This window comes from Ischnura elegans, chromosome 3, assembly GCF_921293095.1.
Source record: "Ischnura elegans chromosome 3, ioIscEleg1.1, whole genome shotgun sequence".
Lineage (NCBI taxonomy): Eukaryota > Metazoa > Arthropoda > Insecta > Odonata > Coenagrionidae > Ischnura > Ischnura elegans.
The window spans coordinates 14,483,769-14,507,790 of NC_060248.1; the positions used below are offsets into that span (position 1 = coordinate 14,483,769).

The 24,022-nt window shown below is 40.5% G+C and overlaps 1 protein-coding gene across 1 annotated transcript in view; it reads right to left on the reverse strand.

The window, feature by feature from the left end:
• Positions 1 to 17,361: 17,361 nt before the first annotated feature.
• LOC124155469 (CD109 antigen-like) overlaps positions 17,362 to 24,022 on the reverse strand; it is a 53,555-nt gene continuing 46,894 nt past the window's right edge. The window contains exons 27-28 of the mRNA XM_046529305.1: positions 23,022 to 23,124; positions 17,362 to 21,860 (exon numbers count right to left, since the gene is read on the reverse strand). Of these exons, the coding sequence (XP_046385261.1) occupies positions 21,625 to 21,860; positions 23,022 to 23,124 (339 nt within the window). The 3' untranslated portion in view covers positions 17,362 to 21,624. The remainder of the gene's footprint in view (positions 21,861 to 23,021; positions 23,125 to 24,022) is intronic.

The following is a 24,022-nucleotide window of genomic DNA, read 5'->3' on the forward strand; positions in this document are numbered from 1 at the left end:
GTTTTATGTACATTAATCGATGCAAAATACTACTTTTCCGAAAATATTAAAGAACGAAAGAAAAAAAAATGTTGCAAAAATTCTGTAAAATTCAATATTTATGTGTGAAATATACTTTGAAAGCATAGACATTGATGTTATTACAGCAATAATCTACTTGGAAACGCCAAAAAACGCCATTATTAACGACGCTTGCGCCATGAAGTTGCTATTGAATACCTTTATTACACGCAACCAAGATTCAATAGTGATTCAACGCCTGCGGACATATGAAATGATAGTGGGGCCAATATCATGGACGCTACTCCCATATGCTGATGACATTCTTCTTATTGTGTGTGAACTAACTAATTTGGGACCTCCAATCATGAATATTGACAAGTTCATGTAATGCTATTACATACAAGTATTGTGTTGGTGACTAGAGAGATTGATCTGTGAATAAGAACTGAGAACTTTTTATCTGAGAACTGTTTATTAACATTTGTCTTTTCTCCTTCTTTTGTGTTATATTAACTTTCATGTGGAGTTGTCAACCATGTACTTCACCACAGGCACTGCTTTTGAGAGAGGAAAACATAAATGAAGCTGTTACAAAAGAAATCATAGTTTATTTTGTGATCAGGTACATAAAATAAGGTTACTTTGGCATTGCGGATTCAAAAACATAGGTAAAATGCAAATTATTAAAGTAAAACATTGAAAATAAAAATTCACACTGGTAACTTAATAGTGGCACATCAAAATACATAGACTATTACACCACAGTTGAGCAAGAGAAAAAAACTGTGAAGACTATGTTTCTGGACAAATAAAATAGTCCAAGAAAACAAAATAACACAATCACAACACTAGAACTGAGAAAAAACATGTAAACATAAGTTGAGTCAGTTTGCATTTAAAAAAAATCAGTTCTATGACAAATGTCAGGAGAAAAAAAAAGTGAAGGAAAAAGCACCTCAAGAGAGGCTTAAGGATTAACATAATGATCCTCCATCATTAGAGGAAGAAAGTGATCAAAATAAACATCACCTAATCTACTTAAGAGGTCGAACACATAATGAATCTGAATGAAAAGGAACACGTACTTGATAATCATTACCAGCCGAAGAATAAACAATGTAATCACATTGTGGAATGCCACTCAAAGCCATACCTATTTGAACTTGGGCAAAATGGTCAGTCCTCTTCAAATTTACATTGTTGTCCAAGGTCTTCACTGCTCTTTGATCCAATAACTTAGCTGTCGTCAAAGTCTCGCCATCCTTAATTGTCTTAATTTCAACATTTCTTACTAACCTGCCATCAACCAAAGCTGTTCCATCCAAACTTGCTCTCACCCACGGGATTTCTGGACGGACTAGAAGTCCTGACTCCACCACCTGACAACCCTCAAGCTCCTCATACCTCTTTCTCGCTACAGTTTCAAGCTTGGTGCCTGTCTGTGTACTTGTTACCAATAAACTTGCTATGGTACAAATCTACGTAACGTTTTTTCCAGTTAGCTTTAGGATTTACCGCATAAGTGTACTGGCTGTATGCCTTAGATGCTGGGATAGACATATTTCTGCCTTTGAACCAAGCATCAGTCCTCTGCGGGGTTACCAAGAGCGAAGCCACTTGGTCTTGAGTCACGGTAACATTTTGCTCATAAAATTCCAGCAGAACTGCATCCACACTTTGAAGTTTTCTCCGGGTGAGAGCTTCCACATTCGAAATCACCTCGAAAGGGGGTGCTCAAGTTGCTCAAGTTGCAAAAGTTGCTCAAGAGACTGCTAATGGTATGGCAGTCCTGAGACGCAGAGGAAGAGGACTGGGAAGTGCAGGACGAAAGTCCTTCACCCACTCTCATCCCCGAGTAAAACATAGATATTTCACTACTAGGGGCACCTGAAGTGTATAAGGGAGGCTTATGATACGCCAGTACTAAACAGTTACACAACAACACAGAGGCATACAGAGATATTACAAATTCTACAGCAGAAAAACAGGATGATGGGCTTTACCTAACACCAGTCAGATACGGATTTGAAATCAACAATTGATGGCCAACCTATTACAAGGAACCATATCTTTTAAGATTGTACTTAAACTTCATCAGTCTATTCCTCCAACGATCCTCCATTTCCCTCGTCACGGGGGCCACAGAAGAAACATAAATATTCTTTTGATCTCGAACATGGCACAGTTCGGAGATTTTTTGTGCTTCATACTCTCGCAGCGTCGCCTTCTTCAGTTTTCCCCATTGTTGCTGGACATCGGTGCAGCTCAGGTCGTCCAAATCTCGACATTCGATACTGAAAAAGAAATTTAAAAATATTAACGTGAGTAGAACAACCATTTGAGTTCAGCTAACTATCCATCGAAGGTTAGGTTACTCACCGGCATAGGTACAGCATCACGGCCACCACGTGCTTGCACTTTTCTCAGGAACCCGCTGGACAGCCACACTGTAAACTCTTATCCCTCGACAACCGATCGCCGTAATTCTTAGATAAATCAATCCACAAATCCACGGAATACGGATGCTCAGAAGTCAGGCCCGAGGTGCGAAGAACCAAAGCCTGCACATGAACTTCCGACACTTTTTCCTCCCTTTTCCCCACCGAAATCACCAGGCCAGCATTTAAAACTTCTTCTCCCTTACGCATGGGCCTCACAAACCCTGAGGTTGCTTTCATGACGTCTACAACCGATAATATCTTCAACAACTTACCGTATTCTCACGTGGAAACACATGCAGTAAATATGGCAGAGGATGGAGAGTGTCTGAGTTAGAGTGCTTACAGGCGCGGCCGCTAGGGGCGCTGCGGTAATCTTTGCATCGCCAATAGGAATGCGAGGCTGAAGATAGAAGAGAGGCTTACATGTTCAATCAGGCTGATTAGATGTTATTAGGTCAGCGCATTAGAGGAAACGGACACTGCAGCAGAAAGAAGCGAATTGAGTTAGCAAAAGAGGCGCTCATGAATAGGAAATGGCTGGTGAAAGGGCCGTTACATAAGATTTTGAAGGATAAGCTAATGGGTATAGACCTTTGCGGTGCGGAAACATGACCATTGATGAGGGAGGACAAGAAAAGACTGGATGCCATGGAGATGTGGGATGGAGAAGAATGGAGAAGGTGATGTAGACGGAGAGGAAGAGGTACGACGATATACTGAAGAAGAATAGGGTGGTTTCCTATTTTTTTTGCCTAAATCGAAAGATTATTACTCCTGGAGTACGCATTTCACGCTCTTAGATTTTCAAATGACTATATCTATTTTTCGCGATTGAATGAAAAGTGAAAATTTTCAAGCGCACGAAAACGTGACGGATAAGTAGGAACGATGGGAAAAGTCCGTGTGACGTCAATCTGGTTCCCCCTGCCGCCTTGTGATGTGACCTTGGGGCGAGGCTTGAGCGCTGATACGACGCAGGCTGCTAGCAGATAGCCGAGCACCCTGCTAGCAGGTAGCGCTTGGCTTAAATAAGGATTATTAATACCCTATCAAACGGAGGAAACTTTCCGACCTTAGACAATTTTAATAAGTGATTATTAAGAGATGTTTCCCTGAGCTCTGTGCCTCATGCATGCATTGGTAATATCGGACGATGTAAAACTTCTATCTACTCGTATAGAAACTAGGTCCCTGTGACGTGACGTGGAGTGGCATCGCATGGGCGCCAATCTGGCCTTTTTCAAATGAGGTTAAAACTGACCATTGCCATTCGTCTAAACTTGGAATTCTAAAACAAATTAATTTTTATATTATGAATACAATTATGGTGGGTAAGGAATCGCATTCAATGCATTTCATTTTCTTTGATGAAGGAAACTACCCTCTTGACGTGTTCCGCGCTGAATGTTAAGGGATGAAAAGAGTGATCGCTCAACCATGGTTCGACCCATCATTTTCTGAATCGTACACGGTAATATCCCACCGTCCCCTTCAACCCGACCTTCCATTTTCGATTTCCCTGACTTTTCCCTGATTTCCGGTGCGATTTTCCTGACTAAGGGCCGTATTCTAGATTTATTCTCAAATATTAATCCTGACTAAAAATGGAATCGGTCGCCACGTTGATGTTACGAGACCTTACCCGAGTCCCGACTCTAAAATTGAATCGCCAAGTTCCGATATGTCAGCCACCGTCGCACCACGTTTTTTAAATGAAGCACTTCTCGTAAAGAAACTCCCACGTTTGATGTTATACTCCATTCATGCTAGTTTATGATGAGCAGGAAGCCAGGAATGAAAATAGTTTAGGTAAATGTATTATTTTATATACTCTACCACAATTATTCTGGCTCAAGTGTGCCGAGTTAAGGTTAGTTTCCAAAATACGAACTCGAACTTATCTTGTGTTTGAAGGCCTGGTTACACGATACATTAACACGTACGGCTTAGAGAATGAACACCAAAATGCACCGAGTAACCACCCAGCTTGGGCGAGAGTGAGTGTAGGACCTAATATTGAGTCAGGTTCTGCAATACGGCCCTTAATATCAATGACAAAGGGGTAAATTAGTATATACAGCCAGAAATGTTTTAACTAAAATTTATTTGCAACATATTCAAGTCTAAATTCAATAAAAACAAAACGAAATGTAAAGTCTAGCCTGTCTTCGCTTGAATGTCTGTTATTATAAAATATCACAATAATCATCACAACATATCAAAGGATACGAAACGTATCCCTTGGATCTCTTTGTATTTATCTTCACCGCTCCGAAAGCAGCGCATTGAAGGTCATGACTGACTGCTTACTGGGGGAACTTAACGAACACGGAACGGAAGAAGATCGCTAACACCTATCTCCTGGAAAGGGGCATCCTAGGTGGCACTCGAACCTGCGACCCTAGGTTCAACAGGCGAGGATTTTACCCCACCGCCACCGAGGCCAAAGACTTGTTATAATAGGGTAGTTTCCTTCATCAAAGAAAACAAAAGGCATTAATTGCGATTCGTTACCCACCATTAGTGTATTCATAATATACAAATTATTTGGTTTTAGAAATCCCAGTTTAGACGAATGGCAATGGTCAATTTTATCCTTTTTTGAAAAAGGCGAGATTGGGGCCCTTGCGATGCCACTCCACGTAACGTCACAGGGACCTAGTTTCTACACGAGAGATTAGCAGTTTTACATCGACTGAGATTACTAATGCATGCATGAGTCACAGAGCTCAGGGAAACATCTCTTAATAATCACACATTAAAATTATATAAGTTCGGAAAGTTTCCTAGGGGAATAATAACCCTTATTTAAGCCATGCGCTACCAGCTAGCAGGGTACTCTGCTACCTGCTAGCATCCTGCGTCGTATCAGCGTTCAGAGCCTCGCCCCAAGGTCACCTCACTTGCGGCAGCGGGAACCAGAACGACGTCATTCGGACTTTTCCCATCATTCCTACTTCGCCGTCGCGTTTTCGCGCGCTTGAAAATTTTCACTTTTCATTTAATCGCGAAAAATAGATCTCGTCATTTAAAAATCTAAAAGTGTGAAATGCGTACTCCAGGAGTAATAATATTTCAATTTAGGCAATAAAAAAATAATAGGAAACCACCCTAATAATGCAGCAATATGATCATCGATCACACTTATTTCCGCATCCTTCTCCTATGATAACCTAGCTCTCTTGTCCTTCAGGTCAGGAAAGTTGTGCTTCGCTGACGACTTCTTTTCCTTCTTCTCTCTCTCTCTCTTTCTTTCTGAACTAAAAACAAAACAATCGGCCATCCACGTCACTCAAACTACCCCGCGCATCTCACCACTATTTCCACCATTTTTGCTGGGCCTCTGATGTTCTTCCCTCAACTCTTATTACCCTGACTTCCAGTACCGATTTTTATTTCCCTGACCGTTTTCACCCTGATCTAATGTGGAGGGATGGCAATGCCAGCTGAGGGTGTGGGGGGGCGGGGAGGGGACATTGGCCTATTTGATGAGTGGATGATTCGAGCAAGGAGACTACACAAAGCATCAGTTGCGCAGCGAGGGGGGTTTTTGGGGAATAAAAACCCCCCCAGAGCTCAGAGAAATTTTTAAGTTTAATCCATTATACTTATTTGGATTAGGATTACTTATAGAACAGAGTTAGGATTAATCAAATGTCCCTCAGAAAGCCGTAAAACTCGCCATTTTGAACCATTAATATTAAAATTTTTCTGGAGGGCCCACGCAACTCCTGCTTACCCTGGTGGGTATGCAGTACCCCCACACCCGTAAGTATTAGTTGCGTCTAAAACCCCCCCTAGCCTTAATACTTAGCTGCGTCCCTGCAGAGGATGTCCCAATGTGCAACTAACTTTTATTTCAATGTGCCCCAATCCGTTAAACCTTAATCACATGACCATTTTTTCCCCCCTTCCGATCGCTGGCGCCAGCGATAGGTTTTCAGGGACCAAAATAGTGATCACTCGACCCGTCATTTTCTGAATCACACTGTCATTACCACCGTACCTTTTCCCATCGCTTATCACGTCACTTTAAGGATTCAAAACTGTCATCCAATGAAAAGCCAAGCGTGGCGTTACAGTCGCTGTAAGCGGCCGTGCGTTCTGATTAGCTGAAAGACGGTGACAGGGACGGAAAATTGTCTTGCTTAGTGATGGGTAAAGGAATGGAAGCTCCATCCCTGGAGTCATCGCGGAAAATGATGGCATTTCACCCCGCATTCCAGCTCGCAAAACCCACAATACTGAAACTCTACACCAGCCCAAATTCCGACTGTCAATATCCCATAGATGCCTTTTTAACCGCTTACCTTCTCTTTTCAATTCCATCTCAAATACTTCTTCTCTTGACCTCTATATCTCCCGCACCTTTTTCATGCCAACCTTTTGTATATTTTGTATATGTTAAAAATGATTGTTATTTATGAGATTATTTTTATACTTGTTTTTATTTTATTTTTTTTAATTTTAATAAACAGGTACACATTCAGCAAGACTGCCAATTTAAAGTGTACTTATAGCAACAAATATTAAATAATTAAAGAATAATTATTTGTTACAAATTTAAATAGAATAAAAAAGAAAACAACAAACATATATCCGGCTATCTAGTCATTTATGCGATAAATATGTTGAAGCCAGGTGAGTAAAATTTTTAAGTGTCAGTCCAAACGGATCAATATCACTGGGGAGAGAATTTATTAAAAAGGAAAGTCTATGGAAAAGTGATCGCTTAATTGCAGACAGCCTGGGTGTAGGAATGTAGAGTAAAGAGGTAGATCGGGTGTGGCGGGAAGGTACTCTAATATTGAGGAAGGAAACAATGTCAGTACTGCCGAAGTGGGAGTTAAGGGCATTATAAATGAATTTGAATGTTTAGATAATTTGCTTTGTTTATAAAATCCATTGCAAAGGCTTCAATGCTGCCTTTATGTTTAATAAAACGGCCATTTTTTCGGCTTCATTGGACGGTCGTCGCAGCTATCTCTCGGAATTGACGGGCAAAACTATCGTGGCATTCAGGCTTTAGGTAGTCGACTGCAGTGGCATAACTAGGAATGTGCTTTCGGGGGGGGGGGGGGGGGGGGGGGGGAGAAGGGCACCAACCCACCCACCACCACCCCCCGTTTTAGGAAAATTTTGGAAAAAATGACATGCCTGGAAATACATTTTACATAATTTTAGCACCTAAAATTTGGGTTTCATTAAAAGGTTACGTTAAAATTTGCTATAAGTCAAAACTAGACAATAGTTTTGAATATTATTTTTACTTCTCTGAGGCTTTGGGGGGGGGATCCATCCCCCTCACCCCCCCACATAGTTACGCCACTGGTCGACTGCTTATCGGGAGACCTAAGATCGAGTATCTAACCTGTCAATTTTTTTTCAACATTCTTAGATTTTTATTTTACGGATGCCCCGGGGTTATGCCCTTCCCCCTGGCTCCATAACCTCGCCCCCAAGTCGGACGACCGAACTCCTGAAAAAATCACCCCTGATGGAGGGTTAGGTACGTGTATTTTTTGGCAATAATTTGTATCGGTTGCAACCCTACCTCCCATTTCCTTAATATTTCTCGTATTTTACAGCGTCAATTATACTTCTGAACTTCTAAAGTTTGCAGTTTAACGACCCCTCCCCAAAAAAAATCCCCTATTATTTTCAAGTTTGACGGGTAACACCTTTGGTAGAAAATTTTAAGAGATCAACTTGATGGAAAATTATGATGGATATTTTCCATAGTATTCCGATACACAATGTTAAATTTCCTAGGTTTATCCTAGATTAGAGGTTAATTTGGCCGGCTGCATTTCGAAACGGGACCATTATGCGATGCTAGACGATTGTGAATTTTCACGCTAACTCAAAAGCGACCTTACTCTACGCTTATTTGTTCGTTACTAAACTAAGATACCCGTAACGAATGTTTCCGGTGAACATTGGGCACTTAAATCTTCAGATTTTGCTCCCTACAGCCAATTTTTCTCTGAATCCTTAGCCTTATCTAGATGCCCTATTGGGCTCCCTCCCCTCCCCTAATCCTAAGCCAATCTTAAATACACGACCATCTTTTGCGCAAAATAAGGTATTATGCTCGGTTACAAATATATTTGCGGGTGAGCAGGTGGGGTTAAAGCAAGTCAGGGGCGCAGCTAGGAATTAAGGCTGGGGGAGGTTTAGGTGCTGCTAATACCGGGGTGTGTGGGGGTATGGAATACCCACCAGGATAAGCGGTAGGTGCGAGATTAATTCATTGCGCAAGTTTAAGATAAATGGTTCAAAATGGTGAGTTTTACGGCTTTCCCAGGGATATTTTATTAATCCTTAAACTATTATATTAGTAATATTAATCCAATTAAGTAAAGGGATTAAACTTCAAAATTTCTGTGAGCTCTGGGGGGGGGTTTAACCCCTCAAACGCCCCCCCCCTTGCTGCGCCACTGAAGCAAGTGACATTTGGGCATTCGTTCAACCCCGGAAACAGTCGGTGGGTTCCGCAGAGGTAGTTCACCAAGTTCCTTGCGATTTCATTGTTTTTTTAGTATCACTTTTTTTGAAACTGGACGTCCTCCACTGTAATCTTTGTGGATTCGATTCCTCTCCCCGATGTAGCGAGCGGACGACGAAATATGAATTAGAGTGGCACGCATAACCGTCCTTCGCCCGCGTAATGCAGATAAGGTGCTCGACCCACATCGCCAAACGAAGGCGACACGCCTCGCTCCCGATGGCAGCGCCTCATGCGGTCGTGCGCGGGTCAAGGGCGACCGTGGCACTGCAGTGGACGTCTTTTTCGACAACGAGCGCCGCTTCCGTCAGATCGACCTGCAAGCCATGGTGCTCCTTCCTGCATTCCGGCCGGGTGATGAGTTCCATGACCGCCGACGTTTCGACGGAAAAGTTATCCGAAATGATATTGCAACCTGGCGAACAAAAAAAACTTCAATCGGGGCATGGGCATACAACCATGAATATCGGAGGCAAGCAAATCAAAAGTCTGAATCATACACTAATGTTCAATAAACATATTAGCACACAATAAAATCATTGATTTACCACACTAAAAAGAGGAGACATTGAGCATCACGGGATGTTATTCACCGCATCCATCACATTAGCGCCAACGAAGATAGTGCAGGGTTACCATGCGGTAAGCGTCGAATACCACGAAGTACCTACTCGCTTTACCCTTGAACAAACTTTTAGTCTTCACCCCGGAAAGTTAGTCCTTTTTCTTGGCAGCTCCATATCCCGTATAGCAGGGACAAAACAAAACCTCTTACCTATTTATCACCAAGATATTACTAAATTCATCGGCCAGCAATAAATATCCCCCCGCCGCTGTCTCATATAATCATATAATCGTATCATATAATAAGCCGCCATTCAACGCAGGCGATAGGCAACAATTCCCAGTTATTATGTCTTAGGCCTGGTATGCGTGGACAAGTGGCTTTTAAGCATTCATCTCCTATTTTGTAACATTGTTTGTTAAGTTGGTGATTTAAAAACATACTTTGAATCGCCAACTTGAATTGTAATATCTGGAATTTCATAGAATGTACGCTCCGCCCACCCCCCTCTTAATCCGCTACTGGATGGATAATTCTTCTATCGAAACGTCGGCAGCCGCGTCACCCGGACAGAAGCCCGATAACTCTTCAACAGAAAGAATACTTTAATATGAGCGGGAGTGTCGTCGCCTTACATAACAATTCTTGGGGAGCAGAGGGGAAGTGTATTCCTCTCCGGCGTAGCTGCGATTCAATTAAACCGCACGACTTGATGACTGATCGACGCCATGCACAAGCGCAACCGTCTATTTTCTGGGGAAGCGGCGGCGACCATGCCTCCGCCCCTCTCCAGGCGTCGAACGTGGGCCGCCAAGGTCGCCACCGCTGCGCTGGGGGGTGGACTCGCCGACGATCGTCAGGATGACGCGGTGCGGACACAAACGATATCACTGATGATAGAGCACGCCTCCACACGCGGTAGAAAGAAGGAACTCTTCTCGGGAAACGCCTCCCTGAACTCAACGTAATGGAATGTTCCCTTCCGAGAAATATTAATTCGGTGATAACTTTTTCTTTCCTACGTCTTCGATTTCAAAAATTATAATTTTTACATTGATCTCAAATAAGTTCACTATGATATGTCATTGGTGTAGCGGCTGGCCCCCAGGCATTGCTGGCAACCAACTCAGAGGAAAAAGTATTAAATCAAAAAAGATAAAAATGCAAAACGAAATAAAAAAGGAAAAATATTTACAAATAAAAATATACACGAAAGATGGAAAAAAGAAAAAAATCGTTCAAAACTAAAAAAACGTATTATATAAATAAAAAATCAAGTTAAAAATAAATATCAAGAATAAAGTATTTGTTGTCCATTCGGACTCTTCCCGAAGCAATTTTTCGGCTAGATTTTGCTTTTCTTGAATTTATAGAGCGTCGCACGTCCTCGCTATAGTAGCCTGCCTTCCACCCTCTCCTTCACTCACGCTGCAAAGGTAACACTGGTCCTCATACCAGTGGCGTAGTCAGGGGGGGGGGGGTCCGGCCCCCCCCCCCCCCCCCCCGAAACATAAAAACACAATTATTGTCCATCATAAAAAAAAACAAAATATTGAAAAATCAGGAATTTACAAAATGGTTGTTTAGCAAATTATGTTTTTTCGATTATGAAAAGTGTTAAAATTAGTTTAAAACCCATTACTTAGGGCCCGGTTTTCAAAAAGTTTCCCCCCTGCTTTTGGACCCCCTCCCCCCCGAAAGAAATTCCTGGCTACGCCACTGCCTCATACACGTGTTCGTGTCGTTTGCCTCCTTCGTGCATTCTGTTGCACAATAACTTCCCCTGAAGAGGTGAAAAATTACTCAGCCGCAAGTGTTACACTACGCGGTACATAATCGGAGGCAAATTTGGAAATCGTCATCCAACGTGAGGATAATAAATCTGAATAACTTGAGAAGAACCTCGTCCTTTAGATTTTTTTCTTAGGACTTGCACTACGAATGAGATAGCGACATGAAAGATAAGATACAATGATCCCATGCGACCGTATTGACACCACAAAATAAAATCTCACATAAAAATTTTTCACATTTAAAAATAATACGTGTGAGTCGGCCACGTTTGCAGGGCCCGCAGGGGCTTCAGCCTGGCTTCAACTGCTCCCGTTCGCGATGTATGGAAACCAGCATTCCATTGCTTTGAGATTGGACCATTCAACTCGCAGGGGAGCTCGCACACGACCCCGCCTTCCTCACACCTCTTAACTCCATCCAGGAAGGAACAACACCACCTCCATAGGACACTGCGGCGCATAGCGGATGGATTTCAAACGCATTGTAGGTGCACACTTCACTGTGGGCAATGAAGATTGAAAACATAAACCCTTCCGCCCGCGACGATGGCTTAGGCCAACATAGAAATAACGTTCAACATTTCACTATTCATTTGAGAAATGTGAAAATTGAGCGTAAGAAACACTAATGAAGAGATTTTCTTAAAATCCTTATATTTCTTCACCGTGATCATTGAATTTAGAGGAAATAAAATTTCCATTCTGGATGACCAATGCGAAAAAAAGCCATCGTTACTCGAGTGGCGTAGCCAAGATTTTGAAATGGGGGGGAGGGGTGTTTATTAGAGATTTCGGGATCCTTCCGGGTGTATGGAAAACACCCCACAGGAGATGGGGATCCTCCACCGGGAAAGTTTGGGAATTTGATATTGAAAACGAGATTTTTAGGACTCAAAACCAATAATTTTGTACGACTATTTATTAAAATTATAAAGTATTTTTCATTTATTGAGGCCATCACACTCGTTTCTGGTGCCTCAAAACTCTGGTGCCTCTGGTGTTAAAGGCTCAAGGGGGTTTGTAACCCGGAAACCCCCCTCTCCCCCATGGCTACGCCGCTGGTCGTAGTCAGCCAATGTGAGGCGCCTATCACATGATCTGGGATTTTAACCTCGGCCGCATTCACAGAGACCGAAAATTGATTGCTCGTGTTCATTTATGCAAACTCATTAATCTACGACAGGGAATACTTCGGATATAGAGAATACAGAGACGAGCAGCAAGATTTGTTACGATAAACATAGTTCATAGTATAATTGAATTAATTAGGAATTTAGGATGGGAAAGTCTAACCGATCGAGGGGATATATTTAGATTAAATCTTTTGCGGAAATTACATGTACAATACTTTTTAAAATAAGGGACCATAAATACATTGCAGGGCCGGCCTTAGGGCGGGGCGACCGCCCCGGGCCCCGCGCTTTGGGGGGACCCGCGTTCGTGGAAAAAAAAATAAAATATACGATAGTTTTGAATCAAGGTATCATAACGGCGTAATTACGAAGTCTGAATTTGGGAGGGGAACACATACTTAGCCAGAGAGTGGTAGGGATTCAAAATGCTCGAGTTTGTAGATGGGGCATAGAGTTTAATATTTTAAGTGAAGGGCCCCGCACTGAAGGTTCGCCCCTAGCCCCGCACCTGCTTGGGCCGGCCCTGATACATTGGGACGGTTTAGCTCTAAGATATCTTGACTCGGAATTGATAAAATTGGCTCTGAATTTCTGTTAACTACTTGTTATATTTGTAAATTTACTAGCTATCTGCATGAATCACTATCTAGGCTACCTTTCCGTTTTTCTCTGACTAACTATTAGTTTTCTTTCATGTTCGTGTCCTTCGCACTCCCCTAGTTTCTGGTCTGACCGCGTGCTTTGTCCAAAGTGCTTTGCCTGCGTTCGGCGAACAAGAGCGTTTCTGATAAAGGCTATGAAGAGTGCAGCTTGCCTGGAATATAATCACCCCGTGCCACACACCCTGGTGGTGGCTTGCACGGTACCTCGTAGATGTAGACGCCCCCCACACACATATGCAGTGGCATGCGTGTAATGGCGGCACGTGTGACTCACTCAGTTCACTCACGCACCTATGTACACGCATAGCTGCGGCGGCTGCATTCCAGAGGAGATTCCCCGCGACCTTGAGAGTAGGCGACATGACCCATTCCCCCCCACCAGCAGCAGATAGATAGCAGCGGGCGCAGAACAGAGATACGAGTGTGTTTGCATTGAGCGGGGAATTATCGCCCGCGCGACATTCACGCTGCCTCGCGATTTTCCTCAACTATTTGACTGACCACTTCGCTATATTCGCCTCCAAATATCTTTCCGGTTGAGCTGAAGCGAATGGGGCTGAGCGGAGGGAAGGTTCCTCGTCACGTGACTTTCCCATAACCAATCACATGAGAAAGCAGGCTGTGGCTCAAGTCATCGAGTATTCGTTTTCCCTCAGACATCTGTCTTGTTAACTTGGTGAGTCTATGGTAGGTTGTCAAACCTAACAATTTAGCCGTCGGTATCAGTGGCGCAGCGAAGGGGGGGGGGGGGGGTTTGAGGGATAACCCCCCCCCCCCCCCACAGAGCTCGGAGAAATTTTAAGTTCAATCCATTTTACTTAATAGGATTGATATTACTAATAGAATAGTGTAAGAATAAATAAAATATCCCTCAAAAAGCCGTAAAACTCACTATTTTCAACCATTTATCTTAAAACTTCGCAATTTATTAATCTTGCACCTACCGCTTATCCATGGTGGGTATTCCATACCCCCACACACCCCGGTATTCGTTGCACCTAAACCCATCCCAGCCTTAATTCTTAGCTGCGCCCCTAGACGGTATGATTAACTTTGCCGGTTTTTCCTTTGAATCCATCGGACAGGTATGCTTTTTATCCACTAGGGATCGTTTTTAACGGGCTAAATGGAATAGACTACAAAAAACAGAGAGATTTAAATGTACTCCCCTCATACGACTCATGGCATATTTCCACTTATTTATTTTTCCACTGTCCAAATCTTACATGGATTTTAAGAAGGAATTACTTACCGTTGACAAATTTTACCTTTACATGAATGTGCACGCATATGTTGTTATTATGCGTACCATTTTTATGACCCTGTGGTGCTCATGTAAGCGATCCTTTTGCATATGCTGCATGTTGGTGATTGATCACTCCCTACCAAAAATACCCTAGGGTTTGCTCGAAGGGTATTTCGTAGATGTAGATGATCATTTCCTGGACCACTGAGTGGAGAGAAAATCCTCTCTCCGTTTCTCCCCAAATGAGGTCCCTCGTGCGATTATCTCGTCACCGCACTTAAAATATCCATGGTTCGCATTGAGTCTTCAATCAGTAGATGCGATTATGCACATTTGGCATCGGCCTCATAGGCGGAACCAGGGGGGGGGGGCACGGGGGCACGTGACCCCCCCCCCCAGACCCTCAAAAATAGCAAGATATTTAATACGGTCCCATTATCATTGTGTTCATTTTGTATTACGTGGTATCCTTGTGCCCCTCCCAGAACAAAATCCTGGACACGGCCTTGCTTGTGCCCCCCCTCCCAGAAAGAAATCCTGGATCCGCCCCTGATCGGCCTACTTCGCTCCTTGTCTTCCTCTCTTCTCTTGCGGAACCCAATGATTGTTACCGGGCTTGAACGAAGCGTGCCCTCCCACTGCTACTTGATTAAGCCCTGTCCCCTCACCCGCAAAGATATAATGTAACCGAGTATAACGCCTGATTTTGCACGCAACCATTTCATTTCAAACTTAACTTGGGAAACACTTATAAGAAATATTTGTGTAAGATTGCTGAATGAGTTAGGATTCTACAAAGGTGTTGTGGAAAGATTTTCGGATGAAAAAGTAAGAGAGATGTGCCATTTCACACTCGTCCGTCCGGGCGTCGAATATGTGTCGGGCATATGGTATCCGGTGCAGAAAGACTTACCGGTAGGGTTAATGGAACTTGGCTAAAAGAAAAGATAGCGACGGAAAAAGGGACTCATCTAGTGGAAAAAGGGATGGGATTTCCATCTCTGGAGCCATCGCGGAAAATTATTGCGAGAAACGGTCATTTTTCTGCCCTCAATTTTACGCCTGTCTTCAGTCAGTAGATGGATTGGAAGTACTACCACAGCTTAAGGTGGCAGGTGGTAGGAAGCGTGAATTTAAAAAAAAACTATCCTCATTTCTTGGGTGCTCAGGCCCTAATGCATTTTTCATAATCCTTGGATGGAACTTGAAAAAGCCAAAGTAAAGGTGGTGTAACCAGGGGGGCATGTGCCCCCCAAACCAATTAACCCTTTCACTGCTGTGAACATAACTGGTACGTTTGCATGGCTAGCTGCTGTGAACGTACCTTTCCTTCCTTCCAGCCATGTGCTCAGCATTTTCGCCCCATGTGAGGTGTAGGTTTTTGGAGATTGAGCGCAGCAGCGAAAGGGTTAATGTTAGCAGAAAAATATTAACTTATAAAACAAATTTATTCTACTCCACCAATATGTTTTTATAAAAATAGCTTCCTGACAGGCCATCAATGGTGTACTTTTGTAAAATGTGATTTCTAAAGATAAATATGTCCACATTTTCTCCAGAAGGGGGTTCCACCTCTCCCCCACCCCGTGTCATGCCTTACTCCAGGCTACATCCCTGCAACATGACATAGGAGGCTGAAGTATCATCCAAGGGACAATAATTTAAATGGAAATTTGAGATCGTTAGTTAATTTTCATATACTTTGTGAAACTAGAGAGTTAGCATAAAACCTTTTGGCATAGCATGTTAAGATGGTGACATTAAATCTGTTAATGTGTAGTTCCCGTGGGACAATGGCACGCCTATCCATTGTTTCTCAAAGATTGGAATGTTTTTTTGGTAGTTGAACCACTACCCTTGTGACTGTGGTGATAAGGGGGAAATAAATATGAGGGGGCTATGTAGGTTATTGGCTACCATGGCCACCACATTATAGGTGATATACAGGTGATGCAGTTTCAATTGCACCTCCATTGTGCTGTGAACTCCAGTGTACTTTCCTGATATCCTCATCAGCACTTTAGGATGGTTTGTGTTCCAGCAGTTCATCTATGACTTTCCACTTGCAGCAACATCCATCACCTAGTAAAGTTCATTGGAGGCAGGATTTACTAGATGGAATGACGATGAAAACGAGGATCTCAGTCAAAGTAATATGTAACCCTTCTCTTCAATTGAGTTCAAATACACAGTATACAATTATAAAATTAGACCTGGAACAGAGTATTAACTGGATGTATTTTTTTTTGGTGGGGTGGGGGAATTAATTCAGGTGTGTTGAGTCATGTATGATGAGATGTTAACGTCCAAATTGTTCATGATGAAATATCTTTTCATTCTGCCATTTGGGAAGATCTCCTCTCTAAAAGAAAGTTCTCATGCAATACATTTGTTTTTGAATTGGGCTCTCAAAAGGCAGTGAACTTTCATAAAAAGACTAAAATTACCATTTTAAAATGCATTGGTTCCTTACCTTCCCCTTTTAGAATTGAGGGACTGATGCACCACTTTCCTAATGATGGGCAAGCAACCCCAGAAAAGGAGTGATTACGTAACAACACCACATGAAAGCATAAATTTTACTTTCCCGAGGAGGTGAATTACCCTTCCACAGCTATTTTTGATTTAGGGGAGGGAATCAATTGCAGTGTATATAAAATGAAGACAATGTCAGCCAGCCCAGCCTCTCACACCCTTCAAAGATCTCAAGCCCACACAGAGAAAATGGCGTTTAAACTAAGAGGAAGAGAGAGTGCTGAGAGGGAGGCGGATGAACGTATGAGACTGCATTCATCAAGATGGGAGAGCATGGAGGAATGGAATGAGACATGTCAGGGGAGTGTGGATGGAGATAGACGACGGTAAAAATCATACAAAGGTGAAAGGTCAAAAACACGTAAAAGTGGAAATCCAAACACATACTGACAGGACTGATAACTGCAGGAGAGAGTTCCTGGCGCTTCAAATCCCCAAACAACAAATATTAAGTAAAGTAATAAAAGATCTTCAATAGTATTAAATGTTAATATTTATTTTTTCATAGTTAATTATTTTCAATTTTTCAACATAACATATAAAAGAAACTTTTCTAATAATAGAAACATACAGTCCATACAACTGAACAATTTGACAATTAAAAAATAAGTTACAGGATTAATGGTATTACAGGTAGGGGATATAAAAAATCGAATGAATAACAAGAAAATACAAAAATGGTACCTCAGTCTCTTCGTTAATTCTATGTCCGGCAAGAATTATTGGGAGCACCATTCAGAAAAATAAAACACTGAAAAACCCCTCTCTTAAACTTTTGTGATTTAGAACGAGCGGGCAAGGGCATATCACAAGAAAATTCAAATCAAGAGGGAACACAATCACTCATAATAATCCCTGAAATCAAAGACTAAATACTCAATTTTCCTAAGAATTCTTTGTAAAACTTCTAGAGCCTTTCCCTTCATTATACTCTGGATAAGCTTCCGGCCACCATTTAACCAGTTCATCTCAGCATGCAAGGAGGATATTTTACAATTTATGCACTATCTATTCATAAACATGATGGAGAAATCACAATACGGAGATAAAGAAATCGTTGGGATTTGAGAAATTACATGTAGATTTTGGGGAAGGCAAAAGATGTATATAGACATAGAAGCAAGTTTCTATCCTACCTAATTATAGAATACTCTAGACATGATTTGTGATGCATTCAAAGGTTTCCAAAAGAAAACTGAGATCTTCTACTTTTCACAAAATTGCTCTCTTTTTCATCCTAAGTACTTACATTTTCACAGTAATTTACAAAAATATAACGCTAAATAGACTTTTAACCATCTTCAGCTCCTAGCTGCCTTAAACTTAAAGTATATCAAAATATTTCACTGGAAAAATTACATCACATTAAAGGTTTGAAATGTTTTTTTTCCTCATTGATAATTATAATCCATTTAAGTTTATCCTTTGTAATAAATTTAAAAAACTGACAATGGAGACAAAATGAAATCAATAACAAAGCAATCATATCACCAGCAGGCAATATATGCAGTGGACAGATACGATAAAACATCAGGGCAAGACAAGCACATAGTCAGAGTCACTCCCAAATATTTCCCTCTACGGTGACTGCCCTCGATGCATTCACCAACAAACTCAAAGATTACACAGGGCATAATCAAATAGCTAAAAGTGCAGTTAATTTGAGTCCTTTTAAAGCCAATTTGTAAAAATGCTCAACTTCTGTTCAAGGTCTATGCAATTGAATAGCTTCATTGCATGGGAAGCAATGAACCTAACTATTAAGAAAAGATATAGATAAGCTCTGTTGAGAGAAAACACCAAGCACTGAGAATTTAGGAATACAGCATTTAACATATCCACTCCAACTTAGCCCCACTTCTCAAGCAAATTTCAGAATTATATGGCCGGGAAGAGACTCGACAAAACCAAGACAAAGTCATGGTGATGCAAGTGAAGAATCTAAAGGATAACGACATGATGATGATTTGAACAGAGGTAAAAGAATGTCAGATTAAGGGATTTCACCGAGTGCAGATCCCAAGAGGAAATAATGCTTGGTGAAAAACAATGATGGCGGGGACCGAAAATTGAGGAAACACTCCAATGAGACCAATAAAATTAAAATCGATATTTTGCGAGATCCTTTCTGCATAGATGCTTCACAAATTGCATGATTATCTAACAATGGAAATGCATAGAAAGGAGGAAAAATTTGATGGAATGGTTGGTACATCAAATCCAATTCAGAATCTGAGACGATTATATAAGAAGATCAGCAAGACCATGCCATTGGCCTCGATGGACATTTTGAAAGTCCACAAGGTGAGTGGCTTCTCTCCGCTATGCAAATGAAACATTCGCATACACAAAAACATAATCCACATCTGAACACATGTAATAGCATGTGCATTTAATTTTCTACCTGGTCTGCCACCATAAAACCCTCCACAAGGAAATTTTGATCAAGAATATCAGATATGGTCATTACGTCACGCACTTACACAAGGAATAAAAAGTCGGTGCGTATAAATCAGATGACAGCCTTACAGAAGGAAACCCTGAGGGTGAGGGAGGAGAAATGGAATATTTTATGCACAAAGGACGGACACAGCAAATAAATGAAATAGTGCCTTAAGATCAGAGCAGGATCAACACGCGCACTGAAAAACTCTCTTCAATCGTTGCTATAAAATTGATGCTAGCAATAAATACGGTCTCGATATGACCTTAGATAAACTCAAAACTTAGAAAATAAGTCATTCCAAGCAGCATAGTGACATACTTTTTATATCACTTTACATCACTTTAACATCACTCAATAATAAAAAAGATATCAAAGGTTACATCACTTACACACCAAAAATGACAAAATTTTTCATCACCAAAAAGACATTTACCAAGTATATCATTATGGCCTTACAAGGTGGTGTAACTTCGATTCCAAAAAGATGAAATCATTTCATTATTGATTTCTGGAAACTGCTTTGGTATGCTGCTATGAATAAAATACAAACAGGACAAATTTTTCACACAGAAACTAGAAAAAAAATCAAAACAAAAGGTTATCAATACAAAGTAGGATGATTGTTCAATCTCATCTACAGTCTCCAGAAATTGATCAATTTCTAAGTGCTTTTATCCACAATGCAACAACATACTCTAAACTTCAAAACCACCAACTCAACCTTTAATGCAAAAAAATAACAATTTAAAAATAAAAATTATGTTAAACCTATAACACCAAGCCTTGTATGACAATTATAGCACAGACCTGTTTACTTATGGAATTACTACGTCAAATTCCTTGAATTAGCACGCCAATTGTAGCAAATTTCAACAAATATATCAATTAAATTGAATAAATAATTCTGGAAATAAATATGAATGTTTCACCAGTAAATTCTGGAAAGCCAGAGAAGGTCAAACCAACAGCTCAGGCATTTTTCAAAGGGCCACCACAAGCCAGAATAATTACATGAAGGACTCTAGTCCCCATTTCCAAATGATGATCCTTTTACGACTAGGCAGATCTGAATTTAAAAAAAGCCTTGCAGGCTATTAAATTTATGATACATACATCCTCATTTCAATTCGTATCCACATTCCTTAAAGAATACTATATTATAGCAAAATTATAAGCTGAGAGTACCTATGTTGTAGGAATGTAACAGGTGTCTGAGATAAGATATGAATATTTTGAGTCCAAACCAACGATGGCCACATAATACAATTTAAGGACCTCCAGACTGAGTCCAATATTATCTCTTTCAGCATTAAAAAAGAGGAATGATGTATTTTTTAAGCACAAAAGTCTCTTACAAAAAATAATCATAAAGATGACCATGTACAATATGCATGTCACTAATAGATAACTCATGAAGAAGTCTTAGCAAAATTTTTTAAAGAAATTACAATCACCCATAGCCTTTGTGTCAAAACAAGTTGCCAATGAATTCCTTCTTTTCTATTTCCATAAGGTAAAATTAAACTATATTCCAGATATATTTGAAAACATTATAAAAAAATATTTACATTATTATTGTATAAAATATTTTGCATTGTAAATATTGCCAATAAAATATAATGCGTACCAACGTAAAATTAAAAAAGGCACATGACAACATATACAAATTATATGATAGTTTTGATTATTTAGCAGTCAGAATGTTGAAACTACGAGGATCATGAAACCATCTAAAATAATTGCTAGTCTGAATAGCAAACAGTACAGAAGACCCTCGTTTCACAATATTAATCTGTTCTGGGGGTTGCATCATTAAGCAAATAACATCATATATTAAATCAGAACTATTTCCACATAAGGGGTCAGTTAAAACGGTATTAATGGATGTGAATGTTGCGATGTTAAAAAAAATATTTCATAAAATACAAATTAGATGCATACTTGTTCAACTGATGACATATTGTGCCAGTGGAAACAAGACTGGTAAAATATGAAAATTTAATAAGCTCACGTTAAGTCAACTCAGACTACATGCCGAATCCATCTTTTGTCAAACTCATGGTAAAGCAAGGGTCTACTGTAAAACAAACAATTAATTTTCCACAATATAGACCCATATTTACAGGGTAACTGATGGTAATGTCCCTTACAGACCACAGAGGAAGCACAATTTCCACCAGAAGAAGGATAACTAATTGTAGAATCAGTCATTGTTATCTCTTAAACAGTACATGACAATTAGCACAGCCATTTGGGTCTTGTGCAGGAAATACTTGCACAGGCCCAGAATGACTACAAGCACAGCAATGCAAACATCAGCATAGCTGCAGCTGAAGCGTAAAGTTGAGATCTAAATTGGCAAGATGAGCTAGCAGTGGAACCCTCCGCAGATCCTGGATTCCGCTCACTTTGGCTGTTTTGGGTCTGAGGACCACAAGAGAGCAAGCAATCAGGACCTTTGCTGTCAACGCTGCACACATCACAAAGATTGCTTTTGACAGGTTTGTAGAAAACTCGAGCCTTGCGAGCTGTTAAAAAAATACACAATGACAAAATATGAAAAACTGCTTGCCTGGAGAAGATAGAGAATTGCTTATTATTTGTAGTAAGGAAAATAAGAACTCATTTTAGAAGAATAGGTCTTCATTAGTCACACGAGAAATTTATTAAACAGGTCAATTATTTTCTTTTTTTGACTAAAATAGTTGAAACCTGATGAAATTTTTCATCAGCATGCCTTTATCATTGTCCTTGTCATGATGTAGATAACAAATATGAACATGTGAACAGGTCCTGCGAGATCAGAACAGGATATTACTCCTTCAATATCAATTACTCTTCCTTGTAGGACACCAGATGACACTATTACAACATCAAAGGTGAAAGATGAAAAAATTGCAACTTTCTTGGCTTATATATTTACAATTAGCAACAAAAAAAGCTTTCCTCCAGGATAGACTGCCTTTAGGTATCAAGTATCACTGATAAATCACTCATCGCCCACCCATGACCCCAGCTAATACAATTATTCGCTATGAATCTCACCATCATCTCTACATTAGCTTCTTATTTCAAGGAAATTTACAGAATCTTTAATTAATACTGAAATTCAAGCTAACTTTATGAACAGACCGTTAAATTTTTTTATAGAATTGAATCTGCACCTTAGAGTCCAATAGGCTTTTTACCCGCCTAGCCCTGACATCACCTGAACTTACACCACCCTATTAGGATTCTGCTGAGTGCAGGATCCACATCTAGTCATAACTGGAACATGTCAAGACCAGCATTGCACAGCATTTGAACTGTCCAATACTTTTGGACATGTTACCGTGGGAAATCAATTTTTCAAAAGACAAAAGTGGAAGCATCAGAATGAAACATCCCATTGAACAAATCAAAACAACATGATTTCCTAGGTTTACCGCTACTAGGTCCTCAAGGAAGCATACATTTAACTATGAAGCACCACACTAACAGTGAGAATAATTGAATCCAGAGCTGGGATGCTAGCAATGATGGTGAATGTCCATGACCATGCTATATCTGAATCAAAGAAAAAGTACTCTGCACTCTAGACTTGAGCAAGGCCACACAATGTCTCTATAAGGCTGAATTTCAAAATTTCTGCAAAACATTCAATCACATAGAAGGCATTAAGACTGGAAAAATAAAGTTCTTTTACTCACTCATGTCGTAATAATCATACACCAACACTGGCACAGGCTTATTCCAGGCAACTCCATGAGTCTTATAAGCTGATACTGTTGGACAGTATTCCTTCTTGCTCATCTGTACAATGTGATAAAATGAAAATAGAGCATTACTATGAAACAAGTCCACCAATGACAGTTTTAACAATCATTAGCAACTACATCGCTAAAAGCAACTACAGTGGAGGATTGATTGATAAACCTGGGACATCAGGGACCAGGAGTATTACGGAATAATAATGAAATATCTTTGGTATTCAATTAATTTTCTCTAACCAGTTACATCAAAAAGCCATCTTCTTCCAAGGTTTATCTTCATGCTAGGTTTAATGAACAAGGTTATGATGTCTCAAGTCCACAATGAGGACTTAGCCTAAGCTAAGACTTACTAAGCCACTGTCGGAGATATAAATGCCACTTTGTAGTTGAGATTCGCCTTGGGAGAGAATGGCTTGGTAAAGTAACTGGTTGCACACCTGAACAGCAATCAGGAGATCCAGGCTAAGCCAAATGATTTTTTTCATGGCATATTTCACTGGTGGTGTACATGAAAACCCAAACATTTTCTTTAAAAACCATTTGGTGAACTAACCAATGCAAGTAAACTCAAGTTTCATGATTCCTTCCACTGATGCGGCAAAATTGTAGATCAATAGTATCACTCCACACATTACTTAAACGTTCAAGAAAAAGATAAAACTTTTTTGTTTGAAATTAACTAGGCCTACTATTCTGTTCATACCATCATTCCATTCTCTTATTCCGTACATTCTGAACTTTCTGTAATGACTCTGCTTATACTAAAGTTTCTACAAAAAAATAGGTTTTCCTGAAATTTATTTTGAATTTAACATGCATCCGACAACACAGCTAGTTTCAGGAAACAGGTAAAGCACAGAAACAAAGGAACCTGCAAGGATGGAATCAACTTCTGCTCCACTCTTCAGAACTGCTAAGTCTGAGGAAAGTATGGCTGG